A 17466-nucleotide genomic window follows, 5' to 3' on the forward strand; every position below is an offset into this window, starting at 1 on the left:
TAACACCAACAGTGTTCAAACAGCCCTAGTGGCTGCAGAGATACATCTTTTTCACTTTGGGGTTCGAGGAAACGGCCTAAAAATAGGGTGTTTTCCAAAAGGGTAAAGGAGCCGCTTCACGATCCATTTTCATATCAACATATTGATTGGAGCAGCTTTTAACTCTGCAGCCTTTGTCTGCCTTGGTATCAGTCGCACTTTAAAGACACAGAGCACCGCTGAGGCTGCTGTTGTACAGAAATACCCTGATTGGTTTCACATTAAGGAGGTCTGCTCGGGGCCGAGGGCCCATCTCGCTCCATTACGAGCGTCCCAGAGCGTCCCGGAGCCCAAACCCTTCCAGGAAACACGACGCCGTAAAAGCTTTTTCTGCGGCTTCTCAGAGCACCGACCCTCCACTCCACTGCGTAAACAAAGCCCGGTATGACTCAGACGATGTGCTTTGTGTGTGTGTGTGTGTGTGTGTGTGTGTGCCCACTGCACTGATGCAGGGTGTGCGTGACAGCAGCGGATCGATGCGGCGTCCGCGTTATTCTCGTCTCAGCGGGCTCATTAGCCGATCTGCTAACATCCAGTCCTGTCCACTGAGATCCATCAATCGCTTTCGCTGCTTTTATCAAAGTGTCTTCACACGCGGCCGCCGCACCGACCGACAGGACGTCAAAGACACGTCGCTCTGTGCGTAGTGAAGGTCATTCAGAGGTCACTGCGATCTCTGAAAGCAGACAGAGAAGCGCTGGAACTTCACTTCTGAACCCACTGAAACTCCCAAAAACTGCTGCTGCGAGTTCTGACCCGTCAACAGGAAGCGTCCAGGAAACTGAGGCTGCAGAGAGAGCCACAGCGGCGGCTACACAGCATCAGCTAGCCGGCCGTCACACACACACACACACACGGGAGTGTGTATGAATGTGAATGTGTATGAATGTGAGCGTCTCTCTGCTGCAGCTGCAGCACCGAGAGGCTGCAGCACTAAGAGGCTGCAGCACTAAGAGGCTGGAGCTCTGGACCGCACAAGATTCTGCATGAATACGTAGAGCAGCTCTTCTGAATGACACAGCAGCACACACTTGTTGCAAGGTCTCTTGTCTCTTTCTATCTTGGTCTCTAGGTCTCTTGGTCTCTTGGTCTCTTTGTCTCTTGTCTCTGTGTCTCTTGGTCTCTTGTCTCTTGTCTCTTGGTCTCTTTGTCTCTTGTTTCTTGGTCTCTTTCTATCTTTGTCTCTAGGTCTCTTGTCTCTTGGTCTCTTTTTCTCTTTGTCTCTTGTTTCTTGGTCTCTTGTCTCTTGTCTCTTGGTCTCTTTTTCTCTTTGTCTCTTGGTCTCTTGTCTCTTGTCTCTTGGTCTCTTGTCTCTTTCTATCTTTGTCTCTAGGTCTCTTGTCTCTTGGTCTCTTTGTCTCTAGGTCTCTTGTCTCTTTGTCTCTTGGTCTCTTGTCTCTTGGTCTCTTGTCTCTTGTCTCTTGGTCTCTTGTCTCTTGTCTCTTGTCTCTTTGTCTCTTCGCAGTGGCCTCACCTGTCTCTGGTTCTCCGTCTCCAGCCGCAGCCGGGCCTCGATGCAGCGCCGCGTCTCCAGGAAGGCCTGCCGCTGGGCGCGGTCCGACAGGTAGCTGATGAAGACGCCGGCCGTGTTCATGCACAGGAACAGCACGGCCTGAGCCGCCACCTGCAACACGGAGACGCAGGGTGAGAGCGCTGCTGCACGAGTGTGTGTGTGTGTGTGTGTTTAAAAGCCTGTAAACACACACCCTGTAAAAGGGCTTCAAACATCAGCTGTTGACTTGAGCAGCACCAGCAGCGTAGAAACCCTCGTGACCGCTCGGTTCAGTGCTTCAGAGCCACACACTCCTTAAATAAGTAAAGATGGAGACGCTGAGGCAACATGGCTGAGAGTTATCTGACGACTCGCTGAACGCGTGGAGCTTCTGGTTGTATAGAAGTCTTTGACGTTTGGAATCAGATGTTTGTGATGAAATAGAACAATTTAAAGCTTTCTTTCGTTTCGTTTCTGGCCGTGGTGACACGCCCACTTCCTCCATCACTTCCTTGTTTTGTTTTGTAGAGATGAAAGCGTTAAAAACCAGCAGAAGCAGCTGATGTAACACTCTGCAACACGACCGCCCTCTCTCTCTCTCTCTCTCTCTCTCTCTCTCTCTCTCTCTCTCTCTCTCTCTCTCTCTCTCTCTCTCCAGTGAACTGTTATTGTGTTCCAAATGATCAGTTTAGAAGAATCACAGTGTTTATCTGTCTTACTCTCATGGGGTGCAGGGTGTGTGTGTGTGTGTGTGTGTGTGTGTGTGTGTGTGTGTGTGTGTGTGTGTGTGTGTGTGTGGTAAACACAGTCCCAGAGTGGAGGCAGGTCTGGGCAGGTCTGGCAGCATCTGCTACGGTCTCCATCACCTCTCTGTCTCCATCTAAAGGTCACTGAGGTCGTCTCCACTGAGCACGTTGTGTCTCTGCAGGTGGTGGATCCATAAGTCATGACTGCAGGTGAGGAGCAGGTTTTAAACCTCTCCTCCTGATGGTTATGTGGTGCTCTAACCAGCTAAAAGAGTTCTGACCCCGACACCAGCGTCAGAGGCGCCTCCAGCTCTTCTCCTCAGTGGATCAGGGCTCTGCAGCGATGTCACGTCATCATGCATCAGCTCACTGATCAACAACAACAACAACAACAATCTGAGGGAGAGGAACAGGAAGTCCTTCCTGCTGCTGCTGCCAGGCTGCACAACAAGCTGAGCTCTCACACGTATCTCCTTCAAGTGAACCAGATCCATCAGGAACTCCTCACATGTGCCATCACTCCCCGCCTGAGGTCTCCTTCCTCTCTCCTTTCTTTCTGCAGGAGAGAAGTCTCTCGCTCGGACACTCGAGGCTCCACCGTGTGACAGTTTGATGGCGTCGGCGCTGCAGACGCTGCGCGTCCTCCGCCTCCGTTTCTCTGGTTTCGCTTCAAGAGGAGGGACGCGAGCTTGAAGAGGGTGTTTCTCTGATTCCTCTCGCTCTCGACAGAGCGGCGCTTTGTGGAGAGCGAGTTGACATTAAACGAGAGGGGAGGCTTTCCCCGACCGCTCGCAGGGTCTCTCTCTCTCTCTCTCTCTCTCTCTCTCTCGCCGCTGCCGATCGGCGGCAACGCGACTCCAACGCTGGAACACCGGCAGAGAGACTCAGGCCTCAAGAGGCCGCTCTGGGTGTTTGACTAAACTCTCACCGCAAACGCATCCGCGGATAATGTTCGGCTTTCATGCAAAAAGCGTTGCCTGAAAAAAAATCCCCAGCCGCCTACATTACCCACGATGCAACACGGTCAGAGATGAGCAGCTCCAGAGGTCTGGTCGTTCATCCATTAGCCCGTTTGTTGCTGTTCTGAGAGACATGTCGTTGGCCGATAGCTAGGTAGGTTAGTAGCTAGTTACAGTTAGCCTGTTAGCATGTTAGCATGTTAGCCAGTTAACCTGTAAGCCAGTTAGTCCCTTAGCCTGTTAGCCAGTTAGCATGTTAGTCACTTAGCCAGTAAGCTAGTTAGCCTCAAAAATAACATTGTTTATTCATTTTCTATTCATGTAAGTTTACAAACGTTCTTTCTTTTTGTTTTCATTTATTAAACCAGATATTTTAGTAAATATTCTCAGTGCAATCAAACACAACGTCTGTGTTATTTATGGGGCTAAAAACAAATAGAGACCAGTCCTCCATTACTCTGTTATATTATATTATGTATAGTTCTCATACTTCAAGCTCAGGCTGGTCTCAGAGACACGTTCACAACATGTAGCATCAACCAGACGTTTAAACAACAACACAACAGACCTGCTCTTTGTCGTTGATGCCCATAAAACATTAATTGCTGTAATATCTTCTGTCAATAATTCAGTGAAGTGCTGCATGAAAAGCTGCGTTTAAACCGTAAATAAAAAATAAATTTCACTTTCAAAACTGAAAATGTGTGGGCGTGTTCTTCTTCTTCTTTAAGCCGCACACAAGCACACAGACACACACACACAGACACACAGACACACACACACAGACACACGCACACACACACACACACACACACACACACACACACACACACACACACACAGGCCTTCCTCTTCCTCCCCAGGCTTCGCGGCGTCTCTCCGCAGCCTCTCGGTGAGTTACCGTGAGCGTCTCTCAGGACGCCGGCGGCGCCGGATTCAATTTTCCAGATGCGACCGTGAAGCCTGCGTCAAACCAGAGAAGAAGAGGCGGCGGCCATGTTGTTTTTGGAGGGAACAAAAAACGGAATGTTCTGAACAAACCTCATGAAGAGCTGCTCACTGACACAGAGAAGACAACGAGGCGCTAATAACTAATGACTAATCACTATTAACTAATGACTAATCACTAATAACTAATGACTAATCACTATTAACTAATCACTAATCACTAATAACTAATAACTAATCACTATTAACTAATGACTAATCACTATTAACTAATGACTAATCACTATTAACTAATAACTAATCACTATTAACTATTAACTATTAACTAATAACTATCATAACGTCTTCACTTGAATCAAGGCTGAGGACTGACATGTTGAGCAGGACACCAGTCTGTCCTCCAGATGTAGCACTGAGTCACCAGACAGATGTAGCACAGAGTCACCAGACAGATGTAGCACTGAGTTACAAGAGACGGATGTAGCACTGAGTCACCAGACAGATGTAGCACTAAGTCACCAGACGGATGTAGCACTGGGTCACCAGACAGATGTAGCACTGAGTCACCAGACAGATGTAGCACTGGGTCACCAGACAGATGTAGCACTGAGTCACCAGACGGATGTAGCACTGGGTCACCAGACAGATGTAGCACTGAGTTACCAGACAGATGTAGCACTGAGTCACCAGACAGATGTAGCACTGAGTCACCAGACAGATGTAGCACTGAGTTACCAGACAGATGTAGCACTGAGTCACCAGACAGATGTAGCACTGAGTTACCAGACAAGTGTAGCACTGGGTCACCAGACAGATGTAGCACTGAGTCACCAGACAGATGTAGCACTGAGTTACCAGACAGATGTAGCACTGAGTCACCAGACAGATGTAGCACTGAGTCACCAGACGGATGTAGCACTGGGTCACCAGACAGATGTAGCACTGAGTTACCAGACAGATGTAGCACTGAGTCACCAGACAGATGTAGCACTGAGTCACCAGACAGATGTAGCACTGAGTTACCAGACAGATGTAGCACTGAGTCACCAGACAGATGTAGCACTGAGTTACCAGACAAGTGTAGCACTGGGTCACCAGACAGATGTAGCACTGAGTCACCAGACAGATGTAGCACTGAGTTACCAGACAGATGTAGCACTGAGTCACCAGACAGATGTAGCACTGGGTCACCAGAGACAGACTGAGGAGTGTTTAATAAGTAAAGCAGTAAAATGACTTGACAGCCAGAACAGAAACGCTGCTTCAACATTTACATCAAATCGGTTCCCTCAAAGCACCAGGACGCCTGTGTCTAACTCACGGAGGATCTCTGCTGCTGCTGCTGCTGTTGTTGTTGTTGTTGCTGTTGTTGTTGTTGCTGTTGTTGTTGCTGTTGTTGTTGTTGTTGTCTAAACCTAACTGTTGTTGTTGCACGCTCAGCAGTCTTCCTCATTCTGCGGCTCCGAGATGCCGAAGAGGACGGAAGATGAACTCGTCTTCACCGTCTGGATGAAGACGTCCAGCCGCCGACGCGTCAGAAGATATTTCATTTAAGTGTGACGATGTGTAGACGGACTCCATTAATATTTGATGCAATATCACTGAGATGTTTGCAGGAGAGAAAGAAGAGAAGCTCCGTGTTGTGTCTCCGTGCTGCTGCAGTCTGTGAGTTAACTGGATCAAAGCTGCAATGAGACGGCTCGTTGCATAGATAACATAGATAACATAGATAACATATATAATATATACAACACATAGAACATATATGATATATATAACATATATAACTGAGTTGGACAAAGTATTAAAACCATAAGAAGCAGTTTCTCAGGCGTCTGAGCCTCTGCAGCTGCATTCAAGTTGCATTCAAGCACTTTTTATTCTTTAATTCCATTTTCCCGAACGCCGCTCGGCTCTTCGCCCCAAACTGGAATCCCGTGGCATGTGACCTATATATGCAGCTCGTTACCATGGCGATGTCTGATGTCATTCAGCGGAGACGATCCTCAGGTTTTTGTTTTTGGAGCCGAGAATCTAAAGTCATCGACAGAGTGAAGGAAAAGAGATATGAAACCATCTTATTGAGTTCCCACGACGACAGGGGTGACTCCTCTGGTTGTATAGAAGTCTATGCTTCATGTGTTAAAGCTGCATTCTCTCTCCTGACCACCAGGGGGCGACTCCTCTGGTTGTATAGAAGTCTATGCTTCATGTGTTAAAGCTGCATTCTCTCTCCTGACCACCAGGGGGCGACTCCTCTGGTTGTATAGAAGTCTATGCTTCATGTGTTAAAGCTGCATTCTCTCTCCTGACCACCAGGGGGCGACTCCTCTGGTTGTATAGAAGTCTATGCTTCATGTGTTAAAGCTGCATTCTCTCTCCTGACCACCAGGGGGCGACTCCTCTGGTTGTATAGAAGTCTACGCTTCATGTGTTAAAGCTGCATTCTCTCTCCTGACCACCAGGGGGCGACTCCTCTGGTTGTATAGAAGTCTATGCTTCATGTGTTGAAGCTGCATTCTCTCTCCTGACCACCAGGGGGCGACTCCTCTGGTTGTATAGAAGTCTATGCTTCATGTGTTGAAGCTGCATTCTCTCTCCTGACCACCAGGGGGCGACTCCTCTGGTTGTATAGAAGTCTATGCTTCATGTGTTAAAGCTGCATTCTCTCTCCTGATCACTTGAATATCACTTATTGTGTTCAATAAATCCAAATCCGGCAATTTTGTGGCTTTTTTTCCACATAAACAAGCTATGATTCACAGTTTTATATAACCCCCCCCCCCCCCCCCCCCCCTCCAGGGGTACAACAACGTTATTTGTGTACGAGCTGGCTTGACGGCCTCGTCACACTTCCACTCGACAGCCTGCGAGCAGCCGATCACCTCCAGAATCACAGCTCGCATGTTTCCTCTCAGCCTGAACGTGTAAATTGGACGAGCGGCGGCGTCACAGCTCGTGTCTGACAGCAGCCTGCAAGCTGAGAGGTTCTGCAATATGTTCCAACACCAGAACACAAGCGAGCCAGAGCTGCTGAATGTCATCAGCAGGAGACGCTGCAGTCCTGGTCCTCTAGAGTCTCAGTGTAGTCCTGGTCCTCTAGAGTCTCAGTGTAGTCCTGGTCCTCTAGAGTCTCAGTCTAGTCCTGGTCCTCTAGAGTCTCAGTCTAGTCCTGGTCCTCTAGAGTCTCAGTGTAGTCCTGGTCCTCTAGAGTCTCAGTGTAGTCCTGGTCCTCTATAGTCTCAGTGTAGTCCTGGTCCTCTGTAGTCTCAGTGTAGTCCTGGTCCTCTGAACAGAAGCAGCAGGAACATATGAATACAACACATTTCCATGACTTTTCTCATTGCTTTGGGATGTTGTGTTTTCAAGGTCTTTTCCAGGCCTGGAAATATCCATTAATAAATGTTCCAGGTTTCCATGACTGTTGGAACTCTGCGTAAACAGCTCTGATGGATTGATGACCGAATGCACAAGAAGTCCTCGCTCGCGGCGTAAAAGCTTTACCAATATTTTTTTATAAGGTTGATTTATTGCTATCGCTAATAGCATCCTCCCTCTGCACCCGTCTGCTCGAGTCAGCATCACAACACCACAACAACAACCACAACAACCACAACAACAACAACAACAACAACAACAACAAGACGTATCAGCCACTATCTGATCTGTAGACTCTCAACAGACATGAGAAAGAAGCGAGATGGCTCAGTTAGCTGCATTCTCTCTCCTGACCACCAGGGGGTGACTCCTCTGGTTGTATAGAAGTCTATGCTTCATGTGTTAAAGCTGCATTCTCTCTCCTGACCACCAGGGGGCGACTCCTCTGGTTGTATAGAAGTCTATGCTTCATGTGTTAAAGCTGCATTCTCTCTCCTGACCACCAGGGGGCGACTCCTCTGGTTGTATAGAAGTCTATGCTTCATGTGTTAAAGCTGCATTCTCTCTCCTGACCACCAGGGGGCGACTCCTCTGGTTGTATAGAAGTCTAGAAGCTTATCTCTAATATGTATTTTCACAATAATGTGAAAACAACTGGATCATTCAGGTTTTAAAGTTGACATGTGAACACATCAGGACAAGCTGCTCGTTCAGGTTCTTCCAGCGCTCATGTTTACTGACTTGAGCGTAAACGATGGATTTATGGATTCTTCCCTCATGTTTACAGTTGCGAGCGCTATAAACAGCTTCTGCATGGGAGGTTGCAGCATCACACGTGGAAGTGCACTTCCAGAGGAAGGAGCCACTTCTCAGCCTCGCTGCCGAGGACGCATTTGGCCGCGATGTCTCTGTAACACTTCCTGAAAGCTAATGGTTTTTTCCCGCTGGCAGAATCCTATCACACATGACAGATAGTCGTTGTTGTGTAATACCAGGGTGTCAACCTGCAAGACGGGGCCCAGGGGCAAATTCACAGGCGGCTTGGCAGTTTTCATTGGCAGGTGTCAAACGGCTCCGTTTGGGTTCCAGCGTTTTGGAAGCGGCGCCGACTTCTGCTGCCGAGCAGCGAGCTTCACCCACGGAGACAGAACTCATGATGGAGTCCTGAACCAACAAGCTCTGCTACAGCTGAACCCGACGGAAACCAATAGAGGACGCATCACAGCAACGTTATAACGATTTACTGAACAGAGCTTGAACGCATCATGCTAACGTTATAATTTAATATAGCTTATTTTATTGAATAGAGCTTGAACACATCACTTTAATGTTGTAATTTAACTTATTGAATAGAGCTTGAACGCATCACGCTAATGTTATAATACTTAGTTTTTACTGAATAGACCTTGAACGCATCATGAATAGTTCACCTCAGACTAAAACAGTTTTTTTTACTAAATAGAGCTTGAACGCATCACAATAACGTTATAATGTATAAATATATAAAACCCAATTAATATTATTTTGTTCACACATAAGAGAAAAACTGTGTTGATGATGGAAATATTGACGACATAAATCTAATTCAAAGCAGCCGTCGTTCTCTAAAAGATGTCAGACTCTGGCAAAGTCGTAAAGTAAAAAAAGTGTTTTGAAATGAAGAAGACGATGTGTCTTGCAGCTCAGATCTTTTCCAGGTGGTCAAACAGGAGTTGAACACAGAAGCCGTCGGTTCACTTTCCAGAGTACCTGCTGGTTTTTCCTCCACATTTCAAACAGATAACAGTAATCCAGAAGTAATCTCATTAAAAGCCGACCCCAGAGGAGCGCCGCTGGCTGCTGCCCGCCGCTATGAATAGATTACAGCCGGGAGGTAATCCCGTCTGAAATCATCCTCAATGTGAAGAATAAGCTGGAAATCACCCTCACGTTAAGCCTAAAACCTCTCAATGTGTTCCAGACTCCAACAGCACAAACGATGAGTTTAATCTGTGGGGTCAACACAGGAGAGCGCTCACAACAAACAAACAGAGCGTGTTGTTGTGTACAGCGATGCTCAGCGGACGCCAGCAGAGACGCGGCTCCGTGTTCTCTGAGGCTGAAGCTGTCATGTTTCATAAATAATGCTGAAGCTCAGGATGTTTACACGTGATGCTCCAACAACAAAGAAACATGAGCCTCCACCTGGAGAGAGCGCCAGACGCTGTCGTCTAACTCTGTGTCTGTGACTCTGTGTCTGTGACTCTGTGTCTGTGACTCTTGGTCTGTAACTATGTGTCTGTGACTCTGTGTCTGTGACTCTATGTCTGTGACTCTGTGTATGTGACTCTGTGTCTGTAACTCTGTGTCTGTAACTCTGTAACTCTGGGTCTGTAACTCTGTGTCTGTAACTCTGTGTCTGTGACTCTGTGTCTGTGACTGTGACTCTGTGTCTGTAACTCTGGGTCTGTAACTCTCTGCCTGTAACTATGGGTTTGTAACTCTGGGTCTGTAACTCTGGGTCTGTAACTACTCTGAGTCTGTAGCTCAGTGTCAGTAGCTCAGTGTATGTACTGTACTCCAGTGTCAGTGGTGGTGTGTCTGTAGCTCAGTGTCAGTAGCTTTGTATCTGTAACTCAGTGTCAGTAGCTCAGTGTCAGTACCTCCGTGTCAGTAGCTCTGTGTCTGTACTGTAACTCTCTCAGACATGAACAAGGAGTCAAACACTCCTCGGTGGCTGAACAGCTGCGTCTGAATCCTTTTCATCTTCTCTTGTTTTACGTCTTTTGGCAGCGACGATAAAGAGAGACTTCCTTCACTTCTTCTGCGCTGAAGGACACGGAGCGTCCAGAGAGCAGAACTAGAGCAGAACTAGAGCAACAAGTTCAACGTCTGAAGACTGAAGAGAACCTGAACACAACACATTCACAGGACGACGACGCTCTTCCAGGCCTGGAGATAACCCTCAGACCAGCGCAGGAGATCATTAACATTCATGCATGTGTGCACCAAAGGCCGTGAAACAGCAACGAGAGGAAAGGTCAGGAGCAGACGTCCTCTGGGGACCAAGAGCGTCCAAACGCGAGCGCATGGAGCGTCGAGAAGGAAACGCATTTGAAGGAAGCTTTCATCCTATTGCAGCACCTTTAAAAGACACTTTTCTCTTCTGGGTTAAGTTTTAATAACGCTCGCTGATTTCCAAACGCATGAAAAGTGTTTATTTCCCGCCAGCATTCGGGGGTTTAACCCGCGACAGGAGACACAAAACATAGAAGCTTTTACGTCTCCGGCAAATTTTGTGAAAATGCTTTCAGAGGTCACAGAGCAACAAGAAACACGTCACCGGAAAAAACTAAAAACTCAGCCGTGAAAAAGCTGAAAAGGCTTCTGATCCTTCATTAAATATTGAGAGCGGCTGAGTGCAGTGTCTGGTAACGGCAAGATGGTGGAGGTCCACCGCATGACGCCAGATAAGGGAGGAGCAAGAGAAGCGAGGTAAAGGATGGAGTCACACCGCCTCTCCGTCACAGAAGACGCCTGAAGAGTTTGTGTCAACGTTCCAAACTGCTTCACTGCGCCTCCTCCATTAATGCCAATATTTTATATTTTGTCTACATCTCCGTCCCCTGAATGTTCCTGAACACCTGCATGTATGAGCTCCACCGCCGTAACCCGACATGTAACACACATGTACACATGAGTATGTATCTCATATTAACACATGTGTATGTATCTCATATTAACACATGTGTATGTATCTCATATTAACACATGTGTATGTATCTCATATTAACACATGTGTATGTATCTCATATTAACACATGTGTATGTATCTCATACGCAAATTACTTTAAAGAAAAGGGAATTTACGAAATGATGTGAAATGCAGTAAATGCCATCAGGCCCCAGAGGGTTAATGTTTCAAGACCCTGAGACGCATGCAGCCTGCTTATGAATCAACACTTGCCCTTTTTTCAATTTCTCCTCCTCTATCTCCTCGGTGCAGCCGCGCTGCAGGTAAGCCGAGTTTGACCTTGAAGTGTGTGTGTGTGTGTGTGTGTGTGTGTGCGTTGCCATTGTTGGCGTGTACAATGCTTTCATCTACAACAACAACATTACCATAAACCAGCAGAAGCTGATCTGGTATTTCCTGATTTTCCTGTTCGTTCAGGTGAAATAATAAAGAAGGCTGAAAGACTTCAGCACAAAGAGCTCCACGGAACCGGAGCCCCGGCTCCAGGAGGCCAAGAAAGGAAAGGACACGGGCGTGACGGCTTTCAGCCGATACTGAAGCCTCGGCGTGCTGGAGACAAAGGCCGCGGACCGGCAGGGAGGCGGCAGTAGCCGGCAGGGAGGCGGCAGTAGCCGGCAGGGAGGCGGCATGTAGCCGTCAGGGAGGCAGTAGAGAGGTGGCAGGGAAGCGGCACTACATGGGAGTAGCCGGCAGTAGCCGGTATGGAGCCGGCATGGAGCCGGCAGAAGCCGGTATGGAGCCGGCATGGAGCCGGCATGGAGCCGGCAGTAGCCGGCATGGAGCCGGCAGTAGCCGGCAGAAGCCGGCATGGAGCCGGCAGAAGCCGGTATGGAGCCGGCATGGAGCCGGCAGTAGCCGGCATGGAGCCGGCATGGAGCCGGCATGGAGCCGGCAGTAGCCGGCATGGAGCCGGCGGGCCTCAGGAGACGCAGCCGGGTGGATGCAGCTGTTCCGGGTGTCTAAACTGTTTGGTTCTCACTGTTCCTTCTGTCTGAGCTGCTCAGTCTGAACCGTGTTTAGTGAGTTCATTGAGTGTGTTCTCGCCTCGAGAGGAGGCGTCTCTTTCCTGTCACACAACACCTTCACACTAAAGAACCACCTTCACACTAAGAACCAGCGAAGCAGCGAGCAGGACTCACAAACTACTTTATCACCGTACAATGTGTGTCATAAGACCTCTTACACGCCGCTGCTACAACATTTAAAGACCAAGTTGTCAATAACGAGCCACAACAGCTAATAAGCCGCTGTTTACTCGCGCTCCAACGGCGCCACAGCACGAGATCGCGAGGAGCTAGCAGCAAGCGCTACTTAGCTCTTGAGGATCTCACTGCAAGAGCTACTTAGCTCTTGAGGAGCTAACAGCGAGTGCTACTTAGCTCTTGAAGAGCTAAAAGTGAGCACTACTTAGCTCGCAAGCTAACAGCGAGTGCTACTTAGCTCTTGTAGAGCTAAGAGTGAACGCTACTTAGCTCTAGAGGATCTCACCGCAAGAGCTACTTAGCTTGCGAGGAGCTAACAGCGAGTGCTACTTAGCTCGCAAGCTAACAGCCAGTGCTAGTTTGCCAATTTTTGTACGTCTCTGCAACTGCTGCCAAATTTAGAATCAGAAAAATCCTCAAATCAGCCGCAACGATGTTGAAACCACACGGGTCAAAGTTCATGACTCAACGTTTGTGTCACCTTTAAATTCATTCACTGGAAAACTTCTTGACAGTTTGAGGAAGTGACCTGAATATATATATATATATATATATATATATATATATATATATATATATATATATATATATATATATATATATATATATATATATATATATATATACATATATATATATATATATCACTTCAACAGTCTAGAAGCTTCATGAAAGCAGCTGAGTCACCGTCGTGTTTGAATCCATCAAATATCACAACTGGTATTGATCTGTAAAAATATATAAAACACTGTCGTCACAAAGCGTGTGTGTGTGTGTGTGTGTGTGTGTGTGTGTGTGTGTGTGTGTGTGTGTGTGTGTGTGTGTGGTTCACTCTCATGATCTCCTGCGTGTGATATTTGAGTCCATGACGTTAACGCTCTTCAACAAAGAGCAGAACACGTGAGAGACGCGGCTCACTGGTCTCACTGTGAGGTGTTTAGAGTCTCCATCGAAAGAAACAGATCTGTTGCTTTGTGTTGTTGTTGTTGTCTTGTTGTTGTTGTTGTTGTTGTTTGCACACAGTTTAAAGCAGTCTGTTGTTTTGTGTGCACGGTATGAATGTTTTACATGTTGCTGAACGTTGTTGTTGTCCAAACATAACTGTTGGTTTATGATTATAACACACCAGTAGGGACTGCTGGTGTGTGTGTGTGTGTGTGTGTGTGTGTGTGTGTGTGTGTGTGTGTGTGTGTGTGTGTGTGTGTGTGTGTGTGTGTGTTGGACAGCTCGCGGTGCTGAAACCTCAGCAGTCGAGAACAAAAACAACAACAAGCCTCGTTTCAGCATCACAACTGGAAAATGTTCACAAAATAAATCACAGTCACACACAAACACACACACATACACACACACACACACACACACACACACACACACACACATACACACACACACACACACACACACACACACATACACACACAGATCTACACGATGGGAAGTTTGTGAAGGACGAATATAAAGAGACGATGGAGGAGAAAAATGAAAGGAGGATGAAAGAGAAGCGAGGAGAATGGAGGAGGATGGAGAGAGAGGAAGAGGAAGAGGAGATGAAGGAGGAAGAGGAAAAAGAGAAGAGAGGTGTGGAGAGCAGGATTAAAGAGAAGTCTGAGAAGAGGAGGAAGAAGAGGAAAAGACTGTGTCTTTGTGCGTGTGTGTGCGCGTGTGTGTGTGTGTGTGTGTGTGTGTGTGTGTGTGTGTGTGTGTGTGTGTGTGTGTGTGTGTGTGTGTGTGTGTGTGTGTAGGAGAGGATTAGGGGGAGTCAGAAGGAAAACGAGTGAGGAGGAAGGATTTGGGGAAAAGAGCAGAAGACAATGGAGGAGAGATGGAGGAGAGGTGGAGGAGAGATGGAGGAGAGATGGAGGAGAGATGGAGGAGAGGTGGAGGAGAGATGGGGGAGAGATGGAGGAGAGATGGAGGAGAGGTGGAGGAGAGATGGGGGAGAGATGGAGGAGAGGTGGAGGAGAGATGGAGGAGAGGTGGAGGAGAGGTGGAGGAGAGATGGGGGAGAGATGGAGGAGAGATGGAGGAGAGGTGGAGGAGAGATGGAGGAGAGATGGAGGAGAGGTGGAGGAGAGATGGAGGAGAGGTGGAGGAGAGGTGGAGGAGAGATGGAGGAGAGGTGGAGGAGAGGTGGAGGAGAGGTGGAGGAGAGGTGGAGGTGGTGAAAGACGATGGAAAAGCAGAGAATTGGGGAGGAAGGAAGTGAGGGAATGAGACCAAGGAGAGGAGAACCACAGGTGAGCTCCTACCTGGTTGGCAGAGAGCGGTGCATTCTGGGAGATGAGCATCTGCACCAGCACGTGCAGCCCGGAGGTGAACAGGCCGGCCAGGATGGCCCAGGTGAGCGGCAGCGGCAGCATGCTGTACGTGGCGAACAGCGTGAACAGCACGTAGCCCACGCCGTCCCCCAGCAGCCCGTAGCCCAGCCCGGCGGCCAGGATCTGCGTGGCCATGGCCACCCACGTGACCGCGCCGCTGTACTGCAGGTAGCTGTGCGACGTGGTGTCCTTCCGCACCACCACCAGGGCGCAGATGACCACCTCCACGCCCGTGAAGAAGCCCAGCAGCGACCCCTTGACGGGGTCCATAGGCCGCGAGGCCAGCGTGAGGTGCAGCACCAGCAGCGTGAGCTTGGTGACCACGTCCAGCAGGTTCATCACCACCACGGACTTCCGCCGCTGGCCCAGGAAGTAGCGCTGGTACAGCCGCTCCAGGTCGCGCGACTTGAAGGCGTTGCGCAGCGTCGGGAAGATGACGCCCCGGTACGTGTAGCCCCAGTTCAGGAAGAAGTCCGAGTCGCCGCCGCTCGCCGGCGCGCTGCCGCAGTCGATCTGCAGGAAGCCCAGGTCGCTGCTGGCGCGCTCCGGGAACACCTTGGTGCCGCCGTTGTTGTGCCGGTTGTCCCCCACCGACGCGCGCCCCGCAGACTGCTTGCGCGCGTCCTGGCTCGGGTCGTAGGGCTCGTCTTTCACCCCTCCGCCGCCGCCGCCGCCTTCGCCACCGCCACCGCCGCTCTGTTCGTGGATGAACCGCTGCTCGGTGATGTGCCGCACCGCGTTCTGCCACAGCAGCCGTTTGGGTCGCGCGCTGCCGCCGCTACCGCTGCTGCCGCTGCCGCTGCCGCTGCTGCCGCTACTGCTGCTGCCGCCGCCGCTGCTGCTGCTGCCGCCGCTGCTGCCGCCGCCGCCGCTCGGGGTCTTGTTGATGGTGTACAGCTCCTCGCTCGCGCTGGAGCAGCGGACCTCGGACAGCTCCATCGCCGCTGTTGTGTCCTCTCTGTCGGTTGTGTCGGTTGTTATTACCCCCTCGCCCCTTCCCTTTTCTCTCCCGGTTGAGAGTTATCTCATCGATTTGTGTTGGGGAGTCGACGTCCTCATCGTGCGCATCGAACCGGGGGTGCGGCGAGCGCGGCGCGCGCGGCGCGGGGTAAGAGCGCGCGGCTGGAGGTCATCGTCACGCGAACGATTCCACTGAAGAAACGGCACGTAAATCCGACTCGAGTGGAAAAGCATCTCCCAGACTAACCGTGCACCATCATCATCACCATCATCATCATCATCACCATCACCATCATCACGCACCGTGGCTCCGCGTGTCCACGCGGCAGCTCGAGCCCCCGTGCGCTGGCGAGAAGAGAAATCCGGTAAAGTCAACAGGCGAAACGGTGAAAATCCGGGAGGAGAATCCTGTTCCTGTGCGCGTGGTCTCGCGCGTGAGGACTTCGTGGTGATTGGTCAACTTGTTGTTGCTCGAGAGGCTCGCGAACAGGAGATCACAGTCAAGTGCGCGAGCTCCGCGTCCTGCTCGCGCCTCTCCAGCGACACGAGGGGGCTCGCGCGTGAACGCAACACCTGGCTGAGGAGAGGGGGCGGGGCTTAGCCAGCCGAGACTCACAAAAGATGCTCCGTCACAGCTCGAGCCCCGGAATCTCAGCGCGCGAGGACAAGCGGCTCGTGTCCGTGCAAAGTGTGTCCAAAAACGCGGGCGAGGATGAGAGCGGAGCCTCCTTTCCTTTCCTTTCCATTCCTTTCCTTCTTCCTTCGCCCTCCCTCGGTTCCTCCCGTGAGCCGGCTCGTTCTTCTTCGTCTCCTCCTCCTCGGCGGGTTGAACGGCGGCGCAGCAGCAGCCGCGTGGAGGACTGATGTGCGGAGAGCGCGAGGCTGGACAGCGAGTCAGCTGGGCTCCGGTTTGACGTCACAGACGCCTTGGTGTGTGTGTGTGTGTGTGTGTGTGTGTGTGTGTGTGTGTGAGTGTGTGTGTGCGCGCGCGTGTGTGTGTGTGTGCCACCTCCCCTCTCTTGCCTCCTCATCCTCACCGTCTTCCCCATCCCACGCCATTCTTCTCCTCTTTCCCTTTATCCCCATTTCCCTTCTTACTTCACCTTCTTTCCTTCAAATATTTCTCTTTCCTCTTCCTGGTCTCGGCTCCTTAAATCTTATTAATACAGAAAACATTCAAAACATGACATTTAAGACCAACGTCTGCCTCAAACTGTGTGGCAACACTTTGGTGAAGATTCTCATCGCCAGAGAAGAATATTGGACAAGTAACTGTAGTGGGAGACTCCTGTGGTTGTATAGAAGTCTATGCTTCATGTGTTGAAGCTGCATTCTCTCTCCTGACCACCAGGGGGCAACTCCTCTGGTTGTATAGAAGTCTATGCTTCATGTGTTAAAGCTGCATTCTCTCTCCTGACCACCAGGGGGCGACTCCTCTGGTTGTATAGAAGTCTATGCTTCATGTGTTAAAGCTGCATTCTCTCTCCTGACCACCAGGGGGCGACTCCTCTGGTTGTATAGAAGTCTATGCTTCATGTGTTGAAGCTGCATTCTCTCTCCTGACCACCAGGGGGCGACTCCTCTGGTTGTATAGAAGCCCATGCTTCATGTGTTGAAGCTGCGTTCTCTCCTCTTGCTGTTCATAGTTCTCCGGCTGCAGACTTCAGGTCCGTGCCGGTGATCTTCAT

At 49.8% G+C, this 17466-nt stretch overlaps 1 protein-coding gene across 2 annotated transcripts in view; it reads right to left on the minus strand.

The window, feature by feature from the left end:
* Positions 1-16664, minus strand: part of adcy8 (adenylate cyclase 8 (brain)) — a 55133-nt gene extending 38469 nt beyond the window's left edge. For both annotated transcript variants that reach the window (XM_068567728.1, XM_068567738.1), the window contains exons 1-2: positions 14750-16664; positions 1514-1663 (exon numbers count right to left, since the gene is read on the minus strand). In XM_068567728.1, the coding sequence (XP_068423829.1) occupies positions 1514-1663; positions 14750-15757 (1158 nt within the window). In that variant the 5' untranslated portion in view covers positions 15758-16664. The remainder of the gene's footprint in view (positions 1-1513; positions 1664-14749) is intronic.
* Between the last annotated feature and the right edge of the window lie 802 nt (positions 16665-17466).

Source organism: Clinocottus analis, unplaced genomic scaffold, assembly GCF_023055335.1.
Source record: "Clinocottus analis isolate CAN_PGR_092001 unplaced genomic scaffold, fCliAna1.0.p SCAF_11, whole genome shotgun sequence".
In the NCBI taxonomy this organism is placed as follows: Eukaryota; Metazoa; Chordata; class Actinopteri; order Perciformes; family Cottidae; genus Clinocottus; species Clinocottus analis.